This window comes from Scylla paramamosain, chromosome 41, assembly GCF_035594125.1.
Source record: "Scylla paramamosain isolate STU-SP2022 chromosome 41, ASM3559412v1, whole genome shotgun sequence".
Classification (NCBI taxonomy): Eukaryota; Metazoa; Arthropoda; class Malacostraca; order Decapoda; family Portunidae; genus Scylla; species Scylla paramamosain.
In genome coordinates, this window is record NC_087191.1 from 1,680,001 (window position 1) to 1,701,712 (window position 21,712).

Consider the following 21,712-nt stretch of genomic DNA (forward strand, 5'->3'; position numbering starts at 1 on the left):
AAAAAATATGCCCACTGAAATGCCAGTCCCATAAAAGGGTCGAAGCAGTGGTTAAAAATTGATGAATAAGTGTCTTGAAACCTCCCTCTTGAAGGAATTCAAGTCATAGGAAGGTGGAAATACAGAAGCAGGCAGGGAGTTCCAGAGTTTACCACAGAAAGGGATGAATAATTGAGAAAACTGGTTAACTCTTGCGTTAGAGAGGTGGACAGAATAGGGGTGAGAGAAAGAAGAGTCTTGTGTAGAGAGGCCGCGGGAGGAGGGGAGGCATGCAGTTAGCAAGATCAGAAGAGCAGTTAGCATGAAAATAGCGGTAGAAAACAGCTAGATTTGCAACACTGCGGCGGTGAGAGAGAGGCTGAAGACAGTCAGTTAGAGGAGAGGAGTTGATGAGACGAAAAGCTTTTGATTCCACCCTGTCTAGAAGAGCAGTATGAGTGGAATCCCCCCAGACATGTGAAGCATACTCCATACATGGACGGATAAGGCCCTTGTACAGAGTTAGCAGCTAGGGGGGGTGAGAAAAACTGGCGGAGACGTTTCAGAACGCCTAACTTCATAGAAGCTGTTTTAGCTAGAGATGAGATGTGAAGTTTCCAGTTCAGATTATAAGTAAAGGACAGACCGAGGATGTTCAGTGTAGAATATATATATATATATATATATATATATATATATATATATATATATATATATATATATATATATATATATATATATATATATATATATATATTAACGGTGTATATGGGCAGGAGTCTCTCTAATACATATATCATTGAATGTGATAGCTAGTTCAGCATTTATTATTTTTCTGAAGATATTTTCCTTATATCTTATGATTGTCTTATATTATGACTTCGCCGAAGCTAGTCATTTTCGCTAGATCGCGATTTCGTGTCCTTGACCCTTCTTCAGTAGCGTTCCTCTTGTGATGTTTATGTTATGCTTCTCCTTCAGATGTTTCTTGGGTGCTCCTGCTGCGAGGTGGAAAGTTAGTCGTTGGGAGAGTCTTGTTGTCGTCATGCCAACATAGGTGGAGGGAAGGACTTCACAGTTTCCTTGGTTACACGTAAACCTATATATGACATGTGAGTTTTGAAGGCTCTCTTTCTCTTTTGAGGGGTTATTTTTGAGAAGAAGATGGCTGGTTTTCTTGGTGTTGTAATAAATTATCAGATTAACTTGTCTGTCAGGGTCAGAAGGCTTGATGTTCCTCTTCACAATCTGCGTGATGGCCCTCTCATCTTCTTCGTAGGCGGTAGAGAAAGTTGCTTTATAGAAGATGTTGATGTTCCCTTTCGTATCCTCTTGTTGCTTCTTGTTATGCCAGCTGTCGACAATTTTCTTTACTAGGCGGTTGATGTCCTTTTCACTGAAATTGTTGTTTATGAGGACTTGAGTTGAGCGCTGTATTTCTTGGTGGACTTGTTTCCACGTGCTGCAGTGTGTCAGCGCTCTTCTGATGTAGGCTGAGATAATGGAATCCTTGTACCTCGTGGGACACTCACTTCGTCCGTTCAAGCAGAGTCCAGGATTCGTTGGTTTTGTGTAGACGCTGGTGGTAAATCTTCCTTCTTCTTGTTGCACTAGGACGTCGAGAAAGGGCATGGCTCCATCTTTGCTGTTTTCCATAGTAAATGTTAGCCCAGATGTTTCTTGGAGGTGAAGTCTAAGATGCTATAAATACACCGGTATAAATACACCCACGCAATCAGCTTGAGCCATTCTCTCCGATACCCTCAATACGGAAAGACCTTCGCTACTGAAGAAGGATCAAGGACCCGAAATCGCGATCTAGCGAAAATGACTAGCTTCGGCGATGTCATACAGCCAATTAAAAAAAGAATATAAGACAATAATAAGATTTAAGGTAAATATCTTAAGAATAATAATAAATGCTCAACTAGCTATCACAATCAATGATAAATATATATATATATATATATATATATATATATATATATATATATATATATATATATATATATATATATATATATATATATATATATATATATATATATATATATATATATATATATATATATATATATATATATATATATACACACACACACACACGCATAGATAAACAGGTAGATATATACTATAAGATAAATATGAAACTCAATAAAGTGTACAAGATGACCGTTGTCGAGAAGTCTTTGTTTGTTTCTTTAGTGTGCATAAAGGTGAAATAAGCACGCCACATTGGACCACAGTCACCTCAGTAATGGGGCGGTGAAGGGCTGCCGCTGCCACGTCCCCCAGACCTGCCACCACCTCACCGAAGACAAGAGGCTTAAGTCCTCTACGTCCCCACTTCCTATTGATAATATAGAACTGGGCACTCCGCATATCGTCATTATCACTACACCAGAACCCCACACTCCCTGCTCCACCAGATTGCCAGTAGTCACCAAAGCAAAGGCCAGGCAGCAGGGAGGCCCCTCCACTACCATCATTGTACTCATAATCTCCCCCCACCACACACTCCCCTGGTCTCCCTTCAAATGCCACCTTAAGAAGTCTGGTGTTGGCGTAGCAGCTCCCCCGCTGCCCCGTGCACAGAAGCAGGAACTGTCGACCCCGTGGGGTGTCGCGGCTCAGACGCACCACTACCCGCCTTGGGGAAGTGCCAGGCCACGCCAGATCCAGGAACACCTCGTAGGGAAAAGCGTCAGGCACCACCTCTTGCATCTGGGAAAAATTGATATGATAATGATGTGCATATTATTATTATTATTATTATTATTATTATTATTATTATTATTATTATTATTATTATTATTATTGTTATTATTATTATTATTATTACTGTTATTATTGTTGTTGTTGTTGTTGTTGTTGTTTTTATTATTATTATTATTATCATTATTATTATTATTATTATTATTATTATTATTATAACTAATACTACTACTACTGATGCAGTTATTATTATTATTATTATTATTATTATTATTATTATTATCATTATTATTGTTATTCATTATTTTTTTTAAGTAGGAGAGACACCGGCCAAGGGGAACAAAAAATAATAAAAAAATAAATAAATAAAAAAAAAAAACACTGATATGACGGTCCACGAATATGCTCCTAAGCGGTAGTAAAAAAAAATAAAGGATAACTGTCTTGAAACCTCCCTCTTGAAGGATTTTAAGTTATGGGAAGATGAAAATACTGAAGCAGGCAGGGAGTTTCAGAGTTTACCAGAGAAGTGGATGAATGATTGAGAATAATGATTAACTCATTAGAGAGGTGGACAGAATAGGGATGAGAGAAGAAAGTCTTGTGTAGCTAGACCGCGGGAGAAGGGGAGGCATACAGTTAGCAAAATCAGAAGACGGGTTAGCATGAAAATAGCTGTTAGTATGAAAATAGAAAACAGCTAGAGATATAACATTGCGGCGATGAAAGAAAAAGGTTGAAGACGGTAAGTTAAAGGAGAAGAGTTGATGAGACGAAAAGCTTTTGATTCCACCCTGTCTAAAAGAGCGGTATGAGTGGAACCCTTCCAGACATGTGAAACAAACTCCATTAATGGACAAATAAGGCCCTTGTACAGAGTTAGCAGCTGGTGGGATGAGAAAAACTGGTGGAGACATCTCAGAAAATCTAACTTTATAGAAGTTGTTTTAGCTAGAGATGAGATGTGAAGTTTCCAGTTTAGATTCTAAGAAAAGGGCAGACCGAGGATGGAAAACGAGGGCAGTTGAGTGTTATTGAAGAAAAGGGGATAGTTGTCTGGAAGGTTATGTCGCGTTGATAGATGGAGGAATTGAGTTTTTGAGGCCCTGAACAATACCAAGTTTGCTCTGCCCCAATCGGGAATTTTAGAGAGATCAGAAGTCAGGCGTTATGTGGCTTCCCTGTGTGAACTGTTTACTTCCTGAAGGGTTGAACGTCTATGAAAAGACGTGGAAAAGTGCAGGGTGATATCATCAGCGTAGAAGTGGATAGGACAAGAAGTTTGGTTTAGAAGATCATTAATGAATAATAGGAAAGGAGTAGGTGACAGGACAGAATCCTGAGGAAAACCACTGTTAATAGATTTAGAAGAACAGTGACCATTTACCACAGCAGCAATAGAACGGTCAGAAAGGAAACTTGAGATAAAGTTACAGAGAGAAGGATAGAAGCCATAGAAGGGTAGTTTGGAAATCAAAGCTTTGTACCAGACTTTATCAAAAGCTTTTATCAAAAGCTTTTTATCAAAAGCAAATTTCCAGCAAGAGGGAAAGGTAGATGTTGACAGACTGAGTTGAAAGAGTTTGACTAAGCAAGGTGCAAGCACGGAGGCGTAGTTAAGGAAAATAAGAGGGACTCTATCATGTCCATAAGCCTTCCGAGAGTTTAGGCCAGCGAGGCATGAGAAACATCATTGCGAAGAATTTTAATAGGTAGCATGAAGTAGTCAGAGGGTGGAGGAGAGGGAGGAACAAGCCCAGAATCGTCCAAGGTAGAGTTTTTAGCAAAGGTTTGAGCGAAGAGTTCAGCCTTAGAGATACATGTGATAGTAGTGGTTTATTATATTCTGTTATTATGTTTATTATATAATATTATTATATTTAGTTTAATATTATATTAATAATGTTATCTTTATCATTATTACTATTAATATTTCTTACTGATAGATTGATAATGTCATTTTAGCTTTAATGTTACTTTATAATCAGTACATAGAAGAAATGTGAATTGTTCATGTTGACAAGTAGTTGGGTTTAGGAAGGGGGATAAAAACCCAGGGAGGAGTTAGAATTCTTTTAATCTCTAACGTTTCGGCTGAATAGCCATCCTCAGAGAGACTGATTTACATGAGTGAAAACATACTATTTATAACAACATACAAAATTTTCTCATTTGACATTCGTACAGAGTATTGCCATCCTGGCGTGTACCTCACCTAATTTTATTTTCCTAGTCAGGTGGCACTATCCGCCTACGTGACGAGCCTTTACTGGGGATTTTCCTTGTACCTGACCTGAGGGCCAATCTGGCGGAATTACCCGCCCACCTGATTAAACCTTCTCTGTGGTTGATGACTTCCCTAGTTGTTATGAGGGCTGCCTCTATAGCTTTTCTCATTCTTTTCTTCATCCTAAACCCAACATAGAAGAAAGATGCATGAAATGAAATACATTCCTTAGGAAAGGATAATGAAGCCTTTGAATTTCCTTAGAGAGGTATTGGTAGATCTAACAGAGGTCTCTAGGGGGTATAAGAGAAGAAACAAATTTGAGATAAAGAAAATTCTCAGGGTCAGTCATCACAATAGGACCAGAAATTATAAGTTTAAGCATGATAAAGGTAGATTTAAAAAAAAAAAATGTGTAAAAAAATGGTACCCAAATAGATTACTACATGGATAAAATAGACCCAGTAATCAGGATGCAATTGCCGAGTCAATAAGAAACCCAAAAAAAAATTTATATATATATATATATATATATATATATATATATATATATATATATATATATATATATATATATATATATATATATATATATATATATATATATATATATATATATATATATATATATATATATGAAATACTGTTAAGCATATTTTTTTTACACGGCCACGTGTAGATCTGGTAACTTCTTGCACCTTCCCTTATTTTCTTATTATTCTTATTTTTTACTTTATTAGTGTTTCTTCCTCCTCCTTCTCTTCTTCTTCTTCTTTTTTTCTTCTACTACTCCTTTTTCCATTTCTTCTTTTTTCTTAATCTTTTTGTTGTTCTCCTCATTATAATAATAATAATAATAACTATTATTATTATGATTACAATAACAATAATAATAATAATAATAATAATAATAATAATAATAATAATAATAATTATTATTATTATTATTATTATTATTATTATTATTATTATTATTATTATTATTATTATTATTATATTATTATTATTATTATTATTATCATTATTATTATTATTATTATTATTATTATCATTAGTAGTAGTAGTAGTAGTAGTAGTAGTAGTAGTAGTAGTACTAGTAGTAGTAGTAGTAATAGTAGTAGCAGTAGTAGTAGTAATAGTGTTTTTTTTTTTTTTGTCGGTGTGTTGTATTAATTGGGAAACATAAATAGTCTATTTGTCGTAACCCAAGAAACACCAAGTAGAAATGAAAAACGATAAAAAAAAAAAAAAAGGAATATGAGACAAGAATGAAGAGAAATAAATTAAACAGGAAGTAAGAAAGGAGAAGGAATAAATGAGGGAGGAAGAATATAAACATAAAAAGAGATACCAAGATTATATAATAAAGTATCACTATGCTGATAGAAGAGACAAGGCGTGACCACCGAAGAAAATAACAAGATCCGGTGAGTCATCACAAGATTAACAGAGCCGGAAATTAGCTGCAAATTACAAGAAAAGATATTCAGGTGGCACATATTAATCACATTAATATTCAAGGAAACCGAAAGTACCAGGCTGCGTAGGGCACATAAATTATACAAGAGACTGGTGTAAGCGAGGAAGAGACTACAGCATATGTAAAATCTCCTCCAACGTGTTCCTGATTGGGTGAAGATACCGAAATTACAGGAAAATTAACTATATGACTTAAGTTACTGGAAAATAAACCTCATAGAAAAAAAAAAAATGTTGGGACAAATATTCACTTTATGCTCATGAAATATGCTAGAGGGTGGAGGCGAGGATAGACAGTAATAGACAGAGACAAATTAGACAGAATTGTCAGACAAGAGCTGTTCAAGATGGACAAGCCTGTCACAGTAATAGTAAGTAAAGCCTGAGAGTTGCAATACAGTCCAGAATAAAATGTTTAAGTTTTATATATATATATATATATATATATATATATATATATATATATATATATATATATATATATATATATATATATATATATATATATATATATATTGAAAGAGGAGGATAGTGCATGTGTAGGATGTTTTCTCGATGGGTGTTAACTTCATGAAGAAATTCGAATTGGAAATGTAAGGTTAAATTATCTCGAGGCATCAAATATACATTATTTTGAATCTAATTTCAATTAACTTTTTTTTTTTTTTTTTTCATTGTGCTTGGATGTTTTGTGTAACTGTTGAAGTCGTATATGATCGTGTAAGTGTAAATATATGTAAGTAATACAAATTAAGTAAAATAAACTTAATACTTCTACTACAACTACTAGCCTGCGCCGCCATCAAGAAATATTGCAAGAGGCTGTGTTTATACTCTGTTTTCTAAAGGTATAGCCCTTACATCATCCTGAATTTCACCGACAAAGGAGGGTATGTACCAGTGCATTGCCTAAGATATATGAGGAAGCATAAGGAGTGTCAGTGGCTTTTGATCAGCAGTGATATTATAATTATGGCTAGGGAATGGGCAGTGGCTGAACTGCGCAGGAGTAGTGGTTGATGAGCAGACGACCCTCATTCAGAGAAAATGGGCAGCACAGAAATAAACAGTTTGGTTCGTTTCTTAAAATCTGTTAAGAATGATTACTCATCAGACACAATTGAGGATGTCATACTACCATTCTATTCTCATGAAAATACTGAGGTAGCCAAAGCCCTAGTAATCAATATATTAAATAAAGATATTCCTTGGAGACGTGACCCTGGGAAGAAAAGAAAAGATCTACAAGATGTACTCACTCTTTATGATGAGATTGTGGAGTCAAAAGTGAAGATGGATCCTTGTGAGCAGAAGAAAACGAGATATGACAAGGAAAGGAATGCGAACCAATAATAGCAGCAGGATGGTGGGAGCCAGGGAAGAAGGATGTTCTTTGAAGGCGTTGAGGGTGGTAGATATATTAATAAGTAGTCTGGATCCTGATGTTACGGCTCAAGATTTGAAAAGATACACTGAATCCACTTCTATTATATTAATTTATGATATCCAACCTTTAGATATTATGTCCGTTTTTTTTTTTTTTTTTTTTTTTTGCTTACAAGGACAATGTAGCTGAATGACAGATCCGTTTTTTTTTTTTACTTAGAAATGTGGCCTGAAGATATCATGGTTGATAAATTATATAAGAAAAATTCTGTTGGGACATAATATTCTCGTTTTAAGTAGTACTTTTAATCGTTTTTTTTTTATTTATTTTATTTTTTTTCACTTTTTTACAGTATTGTATAGCAAACCTTATGTATTTTTTTCAAGGATGGACATCAGTTTGCACTCCTAATTATTGTTCCCATATATATATATATATATATATATATATATATATATATATATATATATATATATATATATATATATATATATATATATATATATATATATATATATATATATATATATATATATATATATATATATATATATATATATATATATATATATATATATATATATATATATATATATATATATATATATATATATACGATTTTTAAGGAATTATGATTTCATATTACAAGTTTTTTTTTTTTTTTTTTTTTTGCGGGGGTAAATCGACTAGGTGATGTAAATCATATTTGTGATAACTAAGGTGTGGCTGTACCTACAACTTACTTAGAAAAAAAGCCTCGTTTCTAATACTGGGAGAGGTGAGGTAGTCTTATATGTCTATGGAAGAAGGATTTCTTATTCAAAGTGAAAGTACTATTGCCTGATAAAAATTACAATGCTTTACAGATAAGTGTTGGAAATTTTATTATTATTATTATTATTATTATTATTATTATTATTATTATTATTATTATTATTATTATTATATGAAAAGTGTTACTTGGGGGGTAAAAACCCAGGACGATTACCTTCAGTGTTTGCATGCTTCAGAACAACTTTTAATAGGCCATAATTTTAACTCATTTTATTTGTTGGGTGATTTTAATGCTGACCCATTTGTGGGTCATTTGCTCCAGTTTTGTAACAGAAATAGTGTTTCTGTCATTGATTTTTATTTGAAATCAAGAGTCTCTATTGAATACACAAATGACTGCCAACGAAAAAGCCCTTAAGGATGTTCTCTCGGCATGTAAAAGAAATGAGAAAAAATAAATAAATAAAAGGAAGGCCAATATCCATTCAGCAGAAAAAAAAAGAATAGACATGATATAATTTTGGAGAGAAATTAGACAGGAAAAAAATAAATTAAAATTTTCTAACATAACTGATCGAGAAAACAGTCATCATTAAACGCCTTAACATTAAATTCTTCATTAATGAAAATAATTCATATGAGACAGATGAAATTGTCTCGCTTAGGAAACTTTAAGATGTGTGGAATATGGAAAGACATTTTCAAATTATTATTTCTCCAGAACGGTTGCAAATTTATACAAGGAAACTGAACAGCGGGGTCGGGCATGACAGCATCCATTCACTATTACTGAAAAAATGTCTCAAAGAAATACTTAATATTTCTTACTGTTTTCATAAATGCTTCTTTTAACCACTGTTACATCCCATTACATATATTGAAGGTGATGTGAATCCTATCATTAAAGATGTTAAAGGAAATTCAAGTGATTCGTCAAATTATGGGCCAGTTATGTTGTCATTATGTATTTTAAAGCTATTTGATTTTTTTTTTTTTTTTTATGTAGGAGGGACACTGACCAAGGGTAACAAAAATCCAATAAAAAGAATGCCCACTGAAGTGCCAGTTCCATGAAAGGGTCCAAAGTGGTAGTCAAAAATTGATGAATAAGTGTCTTGAAACCTCCCTCTTGAAGGAATTCGTCATAGGAAGGTGGAAATACAGAAGCAGGCAGGGAGTTCCAGAGTTTACCAGAGAAAGGGATGATGATTGAGAATACTGGTTACTGGTGAGAGAAAGAAAGTCATGTGCAGCGAGGCCACGGGAGAAGGGGAGGCATGCAGCTAGCAGGATCAGAAGAGCAGTTAGCATGAAAATAGCGGTAGAAGACAGCTAGAGATGCAACATTGCGGCGAAGAGAAAGAGGTTGAAGACAGTCAGTTAGAGGAGAGGAGTTGATGAGACGAAAAGCTTTTGATTCCACCCTGTCTAGAAGAGCAGTATGAGTGGAATCCCCCCATATATAGACGGCTAAGGCCCTTGTACAGAGTAAGCAGCTGGGGGGGTGAGAAAAACTGGCGGAGACGTCTCAGAACACCTAACTTCATAGAAGCTGTTTTAGCTAGAGATGAGATATGAAGTTTCCAGTTCAGATTATAAGTAAAGGACAGACAGAGGATATTCAGTGTAGAAGAGAGGGAGAGTTGAGTGTCATTGAAGAAGAGGGGATAGTTGTCTGGAAGGTTGTGTCGAGTTGATAGATGGAGGAATTGAGTTTTTGAGGCATTCAACAATATCAAGTTTGCCCTGTCCCAATCAGAAATTTTAGAAAGATCAGAAGTCAAGCGTTCTGTGACTTCTCTGCGTGAAATGTTTACTTCCTGAAGGGTTGGACGTCTATGAAAAGACTTGGAAAAGTGCAGGGTGGTATCATCAACGTAGGAGTGGATAGAACAAGAAGTTTGTTTTAGAAGATCATTAATGAATAATAAGAAGAGAGTGGGTGATAGGACAGAACCCTGAGGAAAACCACTGTTAATAGATTTAGGAGAAGAACAGTGACCGTCTACCACAGCAGCAATAGAACGGTCAGAAAGGAAACTTGAGATGAAGTTACAGAGAGAAGGATAGAAGCCGTAGGAAGGTAGTTTGGAAATCAAAGCTTTGTGCCAGACTCTATCAAAAGCTTTTGATATGTCCAAAACAACTGCAAAAAGTTTCACCAACATCTCTAAAAGAGGATGACCAAGACTCAGTAAGGAAAGCCAGATCACCAGTACAGCGGCCTTGACGGAACCCATACTGGCGATCAGATAGAAGGCTGTGAAGTGATAGATGTTTATGAATCCTCCTGTTGAGAGTAGACTAAAAAAACTTTAGATAGGCAGGATATTAAAGCAACAGGACGGTAGTTTGAGGGATTAGAACGGTCACCCTTTTTAGGAACAGGCTGAATGTAGGAAAACTTCCAGCAAGAAGGAAAGGTATATGTTGACAGACGGAGCTGAAAGAGTTTGACTAGGCAAGGTGCAAGCACGGAGGCAGAGGCAGAGGCAAAACGCCAGAGGCACCTTCGCTTAGGGGGGATCCTGAGGAGGGGTTGGAGTGATAGGACAAGATACAGATATGAGATTGTGATCGGAGGAGCCCAACAGAGAAGAAAGGGTGACATCATAAGCAGAAGGATTAGAGGTCAGGAAAAGGTCAAGAATGTTGGGCGTATCTCCAAGACGGTCAGGAATACCAGTAGGGTTTTGCACCAATTGCTCTAGGTCGTGGAGAATAGCAAAGGTGAAGGCTAGTTCACTAGGATTGTCAGTGAAGGAGGATGGAAGCCAAAGTTGGTGGTGAACATTGAAGTCTCCAAGAATGGAGATCTCTGCAAAAGGGAAGAGGATCAGAATGTGCTCCACTTTGGAAATTAAGTAGTCAAAGAATTTCTTATAGTCAGAGGAGTAAGGTGAGAAGTATACAGCACAGATAAATTTAGTGTGAGAGTGACTCTGTAGTCGTAGCCAGATGGTGGAAAATTCGGAAGATTCAAGAGCGTGGGCACGAGAGCAGGTTAAGTCATTGCGCACATAAACGCAACATCCACCTTTGGATCGAAAATAAGGATAGAGAAAGTAGGAGGGGATAGAAAAGGGGCTACTGTCTGTTGCCTCAGACACCTGAGTTTCAATGAGGAAAAGAAGATGAGGTTTAGAAGAAGGGCATTCGGACATTTCATTCTGCCACAGTGGCACAAAGACGGGACACATGTCAATCACCCACCGTCACAGTGACAGCGCCCGGTGGCGGAACTTCATCCTGCAGCGAGTGAAGGAACAGGTGGTCGTCTTGGAGGCTGAATCTTGCGTGTCTACTCTGCCCGTTCATGTGGTGAACGGCGAACACCAGACCAGCCTGCAGCAGATTCCTGGCAGGTTGCGTCAGGCTGAGCAGGTCCTCGAGAAGGAGGGAATGAGGCCGCAGGTCCTCATCCTGCAGAGAGTGTAATAATAAGTAGGAGCAGCCGCTCACAGAGAGAATACAAGCGGATCTAAAATAGAAACCGAGTTTAATTAGCTTATCTGACTTAGTATGCTACTCCATAGTAACTACAGGAAAGAAAAAAAAAAATGCTGCAATAAAGAAAAAGAAACGTATAAAATTCAATTGGAGATCATACAAATGCTCATGAGCGTGGTAATGTCACGCGTTTTTAGTTTACGATTAGTATAGTGGAGGCACAGTGTGGTTATGCAAGGGCGACCAGGGAAAATGACAGCACTGCCAAGTTGTGTGACAGCGATATGAAAGAGAATAAACAGAGTCAAAGAAATCTGTAGAGGAAATGAAGAGAAAGAAAGGGAAGTAAAAGAGAATAGAAGAAGGTGGATAGAAAGAGCAACAAGAAAGGAGATAGAGGAAATCTGACCCGTGTGCTAAGAGAAGCGTTTCAGGAGTGACACTTGGAACCTAAATTACCTTCAGGGGCATTGTCTGTTTACAGGAAAACCTACCATGGTTCAGGCTGCTTGCCTTTCCTGCCTACTTGCTACCCCTTCTTCAGGCTTGCTGCTTCGCCTGCCGTCTTATCATTCTTCCTTCAGGCTGCCTGCCTTGTCTGCCGGATTTCCACGCTTTCTTTGGGTTGGCCGCTTCGACTGCCGTTTTACTACTCTTCCTTCAGGCTGTCTTGGTGACGTTTCTACAGGATGCTTGCCTCTCCTGCTGTTCTCCTGTCTGTGAAAGGTAACTTAAATAATGCAACAATCATCATATTTTTCGCTACATATTTTCTTATGCTTACTGAACCTTTGATATCATAGTAATTACTCATTTGTTCAGTAATCACATGTAATAACCTCATTTTCAATAACTTCTGTATTTTCTCTAATACGTATTTTCCTACAAGATTCCTCCTGATGCTTTATTGTCTCTGGAATCTTTCATTTGTGAGACATTTGCTAATAAGCAACACCATCCCACACTTTTTTTTTTTTATTTAGAGAAAGCTTACGACATAGCCTGTCGTCATGGCATTTTACTTAGTTTGAGTTTTGTCTTTGTGGCTGACTCCCTATTTAAAAAGAAAAAAAAAAAGGTTTTATCTTGTCGTTTTTTATGGGTACGGGTTGGTGGCGATCTGTCAGGATCACGCCCTGTTGAAGAAGGCGTGCAGCAAGGAAGTATACTTAGTGTCACACTTTTTGCTGTAGCTATAAACAGTGTCATTGGTGTACTTCCGGAAGGAGTTCTTGGTAGATTATATGTCAATGACTTGTCTATCTCCTTTTCTTTAGCTCAGATGACATTGATTGAGAGAAAGCTGCAGGTGGCACTCAATAGGATTTCTCAGTGGGCCGCAACTCGGGGATTTCTTTTCTCGGCTTCAAAGACTGGCCATGCATTTTGTCGCCTTCGTAGTGTTCACCCTAACCCAGCCTTATACCTTTATAACAGAAGAATCTCTTGTGTGGAAGAAACTCGTTTCCTGGGACTTATATTTGACAACCGGCTGACTTGGGTACCCCATCTTCGTTATATTAAGGCAGCATGTATGAAGGCGCTGTCACTTCTAAGAGTTTTGTCTCATACTTTTCGGAGCACTGACAGACAGACCCTCCTAGCCTTGTACCGAACTTTTATTCTTTCTAAATTAGAGTATGCTTGTGAAATCTATTAGTATGCTACTGAGGCTCGGATCCGTGTGTTGGAAGCCGTACATCACGCTGGTATTCGCCTTGCAACTGTTGCTTTCCGCTCATCCCCATTCTCTATTTTACTGGTGGATGCTGGTGTCCTGCCATTGGACCTATGCCGTTAGTCTCTAGTAATGAAGTGTTGGTATCGAATTCACTGCCTTCCTGAGTTTGTCACTTGTACAACAATTTCTCATGATGCGCGTTCTCCCTTATATGATGTTCGCCTTAGTTTTCCTAAGCCTTTTGGATATCTGGTCAGGTCTGCCATGACCGAGTTTGATATACCCTCCATCTCCATTTGCTCTCATCGGTTTCCAAGGGACGGGTACTGGCAATTTTCACGGGTATCGATCTGCCCTCCTGTTGTTGATAATAAAAAGTTATTACCACATTACGAGTCTTGTGCTTTATTTCTGGAACACTTTTCGATATACTCTAGGTCCGTCTCTGTCTACTCAGATGGTTCAAATTCTGACGCATGAGTGGGATATAGTGTTATATTCCCTTCCTTCTATCGAGGCGGTAGCCTTCCGAGAGTGCCTCTGTTTTGCGCCAGTTATCCGCCATTATTCTTGCCCTAAATTTTATTTTACCTTACTGGATTCAAGTTTTACTATTTTTAGTGATTCCTGTAGTGCGCTGTCTGCCCTGGAGCATTTTACTTCCTTTCTATCTCCCCTAACTTTATCTGTTTTAGAGTGGATTCACCTGCTTCAGTGCAGAGGATAACAGATAATATTTTGTTGGGTATCCACACATGTGGGGGTTCATGGGAATCAGAAGGCCGATAAAGAAGCCTTAATAGGCTAAAGAGGCGGCAACTCAGATTGCTTCGTCCACCATTTCCTTTCATGACTTATACTCCACTATAAGGACAGCAGTTCTTGCCAGTTGGCAGGGCAGGTGGGAAGATATGGTTGCCATCACTAAGATGGGTGAGATACCTCCTGTAACTTTCCGCCCATGGCCGTATGTCCATGTGCAGATGCGCCACTTAGAAACTGCACTGGCCCATCTCTGGACAGGTCACACACGTCTCACTCATGGTTACCTCATGTCCCGGGAAACCCAGCCATTCTGTGATGACTGCTTAGTTCCCTTTACAGTGCGACACTTTCTAGTGGAGTGTCCCAGTCTGGTGGAGCCGCGGGAGCGATATTTTTTCCACTGTCGCGATGAAAATGGGACCTTCCAGATATCGCTGATACTAGGAGAGAGGGCTCTCTTCCCGGGACATTAAGTTCTTATGTTTGTGGAGAAGGATGGTCTTTTAAACAAATTATACGTTACCTTTTCTATTTATTTTACAATTAATATAATATTGGGCAGAATCTTATTTTTGCACTGTGAGAACATGGAGGCAAGTGAGGAAGACACGTAACGAACAACGCTGGGTTTTGGGGCCTGGGTCAGTGGGGTCCTTGTCTTGGGCATGTAACGAACAATGTCAGATGTCTGGGTCAGTGGGGTCAATGTCTAGGACATGAAATGAACACAACGCCAGACACAGTGGTCTATGTCAGTGGGGGTCAGTACCTCCTCACTTTAAATTTAGATTAAATTAAATTAAATTAAGTAATTAAAATATTTTATATGGTTCTTCTAATTTTCTTTTTTGTTTCCTTTTATAGTGTTTTTTTTTTTTACATTTTTGTCATACCTATAATTTAGTTTTTAACACTCATGTTTTAAGAACTCCAATCTTTGTCGCGGCGCCATATGACCGTGATGTTGCGGTGCCATAAATTAAATCAGTCAATTAATATTTACTTATCATTTTCAGTATCATTTTCATAATATGCTGTATGTACGTATCCTCCTACAGGCAATAATATAAAACTTATACTTCTTCACTAGTGTCATGAGTCAGGGTCCAGTTGACAACCTTTTAGCTGCGTGTACCAACACTGTTCCAAGAGCGTTACTCAACCCAACAACCTCTCACCAGTAAGCTACAGTATTCTCCATATTATAACTGTTTCCCTTTAAAATATTTCATTAATAATTACCTTAAACAATAATACGCCTTTAACTAAATACATTCGTTGGTAATATTTATTATTTTCATGCTGCTTTCATTTATGAAATAACTTAATGTATAGTTTACTACGTCTACACATCACATAATGTACGCGTCCACATTTTATCCAAAAACTCAATTTTATAATTTTTAACATAACATTTTCTGTCTCACAATATAACTCCATACAATTCTCCTCGCAACTAATATAATTTTTCTACATATTTTCCTACATATATCATAATTTTCAATAAGCCACTCCTTATTCATCAGATGAACAACATAAGGCTCCATCAATATCGTGTTCTCTAAAAATTCCCTTCATTTAACAACTGAATTAATAGTCCCTTTTCTCTTTTCTTTATTACTGACGAATGTACGCTTCCTACATCACTCCACCACAACAAGGTAATGCTGACTCTGGTAATAAGTATTGATCTTGATCATACTCTTCCTGATTCCTATGATTACTTCAATTAAAATGGTTATGTCTACTAAATAATCTTTTCCTTTCGCTCAGTTATCTATATCTGTAATAGTGATTTCCGAACTTTAATACCAAAAATTACTATTTATTTTAACTTTCTTTTTCACATGTCTGACTTAATTTTTCCTTTACGTGGATGACTTTTTTTTTTATAACTAAAATTTTCCAGATCAAACAAAATTCTTCTCATCCCTGTCTTTCCCATCTTGTTATCTGTACAAGAGTTACAACTCTCAAATATAAGAAGACCCAGTGTTCCTTTTCGTGTCTCAATCTCGCTCTATCATTGATCATTTAAAGGCCCCATATACGCTCATGCGGCCGAAGAAACCAGCACGACTGTTCATGCCAAACTGAGTGTGTATGGGACGATGAGGTCGTCTCACGAACCACTCGCTGACAGGTTGGCTGCTTCCGGCCAGCCCCAGGTCAGGCCAGTTTCAGCGTGTATGGGCACATGAGGCTGTCTCGAAGCCACATATGGTGGCCCCATACACGCTCAGGTGGCCTGAACAATCGGCCGGACAGGTTGATTGGTGTATACATATTCAGTCCTGCTTCGAGGCAGCGCTCAGTTCTAGCGAGACACAACAGAGTAAAGATCATGGCCTCTGCCATGGATACGGAAGAAGGCCGAACAGGCCGCTTGAGCATGTATGAGGCCCTTTACATTGTGGCTAAAATCATATTAATTCCTTTCCCCTATACATTCTACCGTATACTCGTATCTTGGAATACATGAGTTATATGCTCCTTGGCTATTCTACTATGAATATTTTTTTTTTTAGATACATAAATCAATTACCATAGGTTATAAGTGTTTTCCCATAATTTTCCTCTTTACCTCAATCGGGATGACACCTCCACACTAATACCTATATGGATTCATAAGACTTTCCCTAAATAATTTCACTCAACTAATTCGTCCCAGATCAACATAGAACATGATATATGATATTCTTATTCTAAATAGTTTTCGCACAACTATACAATACAGCAATATTCACAATCTATAACACGTAACTATCAATTCTCCTCTTTACTACCACACATTTAGCGACGATCATTTTGCCTCTCATTATTTTACATAAATTATCTATTAATTCAACACTTTCTCACCGATCACTCGAGATTTTAGTAAGAATATGCCTTATTAATTGCTAAATCTTCCATAACTCCTGTCCTATATTCTCAGTGTGATTTACATCTTATATGCCACGGATGAAACAAGTGACTGGTGACCACTGCAACATGCTCATTAATTTCAATGCTTTACTCACAAAATATTTCAAAGAGTTTTCAAAGCAAGAACTCTGAATATGCAAGATAAGAAAAAAAAAAAATGCAATAAAGTCTGCGCCATTGTGAAAACAAGACTTATTTGCACCCATATTCAGATCGAATAAACATAATGACTGTAATGATCTTAAGTATATTAATCTTGGCACTTTATAATTTGTGACATTAAATGCTCCATGTGTCGTAGTATTGATATTCTCGCCGACTCAGCCCCTCGTATCTCTGTCGGTGCAGCCCTCTATAACTCTGTTGTTGAGAGTAACAACGCTAATGACAACGCAGGTAAGGCCGAAACCATTCCCCTGTGTACTAATCTTCCAGGTGGCCCAACAAGTCAGCATGTACGTCTCGGTCCCCCCAGCACACTAATGTTAGTGTTAAGACTGATGACAGCTCAAATGGCACCAAAGCCCTTTGCCTTGGCCCCACAAAACAAAACTCACACTGTTATTAACTGCTACCTCCCTTAGCAAGAATTTCGACGTGATATATGAGTGACGTGGTGGTCGGCGACTCCTTTATAGGTATAAGCATGATAAACGTGAAAACAACTGAAAACTACCTCAGACACTTGATAGCGATAACAGCGACGGCACTGTCTCACGAACCAGGATACTGGAAACAGCTGAGTGACTTAAAGCTGAAAACGAAATACCCTTGGTGACTACCTCATAAGTCTAAGGGTGATGAATGTGGAAACACCTAAGAAACAAGGATATTGGAAACAGCTGAGTGACTCACAGCTGACGCCTAGCCTCGGTGACTTGTGATTAGCAAACTAGAAGGGCATAAGATACATCCATACCCTTTTGTAGGAATGAGTATTCTGAGTTTCTTAAGCGAGATAGTCCTTATGAACGTAGATATATTTTGTAGCTCACCGACACTACAGTTGAAAACGAATTTAAGACAAAGCGCAGGCAGATAACAGAGAGAGAGCAGGAGACAGCAGGGTAGTGTGTTGAGGTGTCGCACACTTAGATTGTAAAACCATGAAGACAGGCAGGTCGCTAATCGCTTTCTACTTCGTCATGATCGTGAATAATATTTAGAAATTTCTTAGTACCTTTAATGTTTCGTCTATAGTTATGTCAAATTAGACTGTGGGTTTCCTTGTGTTTTTCATGTTTCATATCTTTATTTCGTTTCGTGCTAGATTAAGATCTCTTAGTGAAACTAATTTCTGTGCTCCTTCGCATGCAATGACGCTGTTTTATTATCAATTGTACTATGTTACATTATTTTCTTTGATTTATCACAACTTTGTACAATCATCAACAAACAGCGGGTGTGTAATCTTGACGCAATCACTTCCACACTCACATGATTAACTTACACACAGCAAAATCAATATAGAATCAATCATATGTTGCTACAGTAACAGAGTAAATACATCACAAGACTTTCTATTCACTCTCCTACTCTCTCATTCCTATTCTGTCCTCTTTACCAATACAAGAGTTAAGCTAGCCAGCGTCTTAAGCCTTCATTTCTTTCATTGATAAACTGGTACACTCTATGATAATGGAGCAAATACATCACAAGACTTTCTATTCACTCTCTCATTCTTATTCTGTCCACTTCACCAATGCAAGAGTTAACCAGTGGCTTTACTCTTTCACTCCTTTCATTAATAACCTCTAGAACAAATTGGGGGCAATGGCCCCCGGGGGGGCCATATAGCAGAATGTAGGGGGCCATAATCTGAGGCTATGCATAAATAAAACCAAAGGAGTGTAGCGGGTAGGTAGCCAGTGGAGGGAACTTACAGGTTCAGTACAGGTTTGTGCAATGCCTTGCTGCCAGACACATGAATAATACGTCCCTTTTTTTTTTTTTTTTTTTAATCTGATTCTGTGTTCTTGACATAAAACAAAACATGGGGATGTATTAGGGAAGCAAGATAATTTTAACTCAACATAATTCTAATCTAAGGCTTCCTAAGCTGTGTATTCTGTATGATAACCTGGTCTTGAATCTTACGTATCAGCAAGGATGTTCATATTATTCAGTTAACCAGACATTCACAGTTGCAACATTGATCATCGTGTGCCTCCCCATATAATCAGTTTCATCCCACTTGTGAATACTTCAGCATTATATGAACTTAAGCCAACATCAATACCACTTTAATGGTAAGTAAGCCCTGCATCATGAAGTATATTAAGAAGGTAAATAATATCTGCTGTATTTATGCACATTCTATAATTTTTTTGTAACGTAAAATCTAACTTCCTTTCAACCTCATATATACCATTTTATTATTCTAATCATGGGTGATGACATATGTTAGCGGTGTTAGAAGTAGCAGTTTTTTGTTTGTGCATTGCAGGTACAGTGATGGCTTCTAATAAGAAACGCAACTATGATGACAACTACCTGGATTTTGGATTTACAAGCATCACTGATAAAGGTGTAGTGAAGCCTCAGTGTGTGATTTGTCACAAAATACTAACAGCTGAATCACTACGGCCCAGTAAACTTAGATTACATCTGGAAACCAAGCACCCTCAACATGTTGGCAAAGATCGTTCCTTCTTTAGTCGACAAGAATTGAACATGAAGAGACAGCGACTTGATGCCAGTGGTTTCTTTAATCAACAAAATGCTGCCATAGTGGAGGCATCATTTCTTGTATCCCTTGAAATAGCAAAGAAAAAGAAGCCTCACACAATTGAGGAGGAATTAATTTTGCCATGTGCCAAAACAATGGTAAAAGCTTGTTTTGGGTGAGAAAAGTGCTGAAAAGCTGAATGCTATTTCACTCTCAAATAATACAGTGCAACGCCGAATCTCCCAAATATCTGATGACATTAAAGAGCAGGTGATACAGGAAATTAAAAGAGCTGGATTATTCAGTATTCAACTCGATGAGTCCACTGACGTCCAGTCCTGCTCACAACTCCTGGCTTTTGTAAGGTATGTTCATGATGAGGATCTGAAGGAGGAATTCTTGTTTTGTGAGCCTCTTGAATAATCTACAAAAGGTGAAGATGTAATGCAGAAACTTACAGAATTCTTTGAATCTGAAGGTCTTGACTGGGGCAATCTCTGTGGGATATGCACAGACGGGGCTCCAACCATGTTGGGTTCTCAGTCAGGTTTTGTTACAAGAGTTATACAAAAAGCACCATATGCTATCCCTCTTCACTGCATGATCCACAGGCAAGCTCTTGCATCAAAAACGCTACCCTCAGAATTACAGGACACTCTGAATGCAATTATAAAAACAGTTAACTTTGTAAAAGGTAGTGCTCTTAACACACCCCTTTTCAAGAGACTCTGCCAAGATGTGGATGCAGCTCATGAGACCCTCCTATTTCATAAAGCAGTTCGCTGGCTATCAAGAGGAAATGTAGTTCAGCGTGTATTTGAGCTCAGAGAAGAGATCAGCCTCTTTCTCAGAATACAGAACAAGCAAGATTTGCTGTCAGCATGGTCTGCAGATAGCTTCGAAATACGGCTAGCCTATCTTGTTGACATGTTGAGACAGTTGAACACACTGAACCTGGAACTCCAAGGGAAAGGAAGCTTGATAATCGATTTTGTGGACAAAATCAAAGCTTTCATTCGTAAGATGGAAAATTGGAGGAGCAAAGTTGGAATGGGAACCTTGGCAATGCTGGACACAGTGTCAGAAATTGTAGAGGAGTGTGAAGCTGCTACGCAGAACTTGATTACCCAACATCTTGAGGCCTTGGAAGGGGAATTTAAAAGATACTTCCCAGATATCCAAAGCCTAACTTCTCGGCTAGTAAGGGCTCCCTTCACTGCTCCAGTGACATGCATTCCTGATGACAATGATGATGGCCAAACTGAGCTGTTGACACTTCAGGAGGATTCACGAGCTAAGATGAAGTTTGAAACTGAATCTCTCACAGTATTTTGGTCATCAGTGGCAGCTTCATACCCAAACTTATGTGACTTAGCTTTTCGCCACCTCCTACCATTTTCATCAACTTATTCCTGTGAGGCTGCATTCTCTCAACTGCTCCACATTAAAACGAAATATCGCAACAGACTTGAAGTGAAGCATGACCTACGGTGTGCTTTAAGTGAAACAAAACCAAGAATCAAGAAGCTTGTTGATAATCTGCAACATCACCCTTCACACTGAGTGGAATGGGGATTCAAAAGTGAAGGAAACATAAACCTGGCATGAACGTTCAGAAGCAAACGGTCTGGGAGGAGGTGGGTATGTGGCCACTGAAGGCCA

The 21,712-nt window shown here is 37.8% G+C and overlaps 2 protein-coding genes across 5 annotated transcripts in view; one reads left to right on the forward strand and one right to left on the reverse strand.

Moving 5' to 3' along the window:
- Positions 1–21,712, reverse strand: part of LOC135092778 (uncharacterized) — a 46,405-nt gene that overhangs the window by 12,892 nt on the left and 11,801 nt on the right. For all 4 annotated transcript variants that reach the window (XM_063991460.1, XM_063991459.1, XM_063991461.1 and 1 more), the window contains exons 2-4: positions 12,506–12,728; positions 11,775–11,984; positions 2,524–2,703 (exon numbers count right to left, since the gene is read on the reverse strand). In XM_063991460.1, the coding sequence (XP_063847530.1) occupies positions 2,524–2,703; positions 11,775–11,984; positions 12,506–12,508 (393 nt within the window). In that variant the 5' untranslated portion in view covers positions 12,509–12,728. The remainder of the gene's footprint in view (positions 1–2,523; positions 2,704–11,774; positions 11,985–12,505; positions 12,729–21,712) is intronic.
- Positions 15,552–21,613, forward strand: LOC135092839 (SCAN domain-containing protein 3-like). The gene is made up of 5 exons (XM_063991581.1): positions 15,552–15,637; positions 17,393–17,434; positions 17,684–17,778; positions 19,829–20,208; positions 20,501–21,613. Exons 1-5 carry the CDS (start codon positions 15,552–15,554, stop codon positions 21,611–21,613), a joined length of 1,716 nt encoding a protein of 571 aa, XP_063847651.1.

Bases quoted from the DNA above. Each gene is read 5' to 3' on its own strand.
- LOC135092839 (XM_063991581.1), top strand. From the start codon at position 15,552: ATGAGTCAGGGTCCAGTTGACAACCTTTTAGCTGCGTGTACCAACACT. The intron at 17,435-17,683 runs GTGACCACTGCA...CATGTGTCGTAG, and splicing joins ACGGATGAAACAAGTGACTG to TATTGATATTCTCGCCGACT. The intron at 20,209-20,500 runs GTAAAAGCTTGT...GATGTAATGCAG, and splicing joins TGCCATGTGCCAAAACAATG to AAACTTACAGAATTCTTTGA.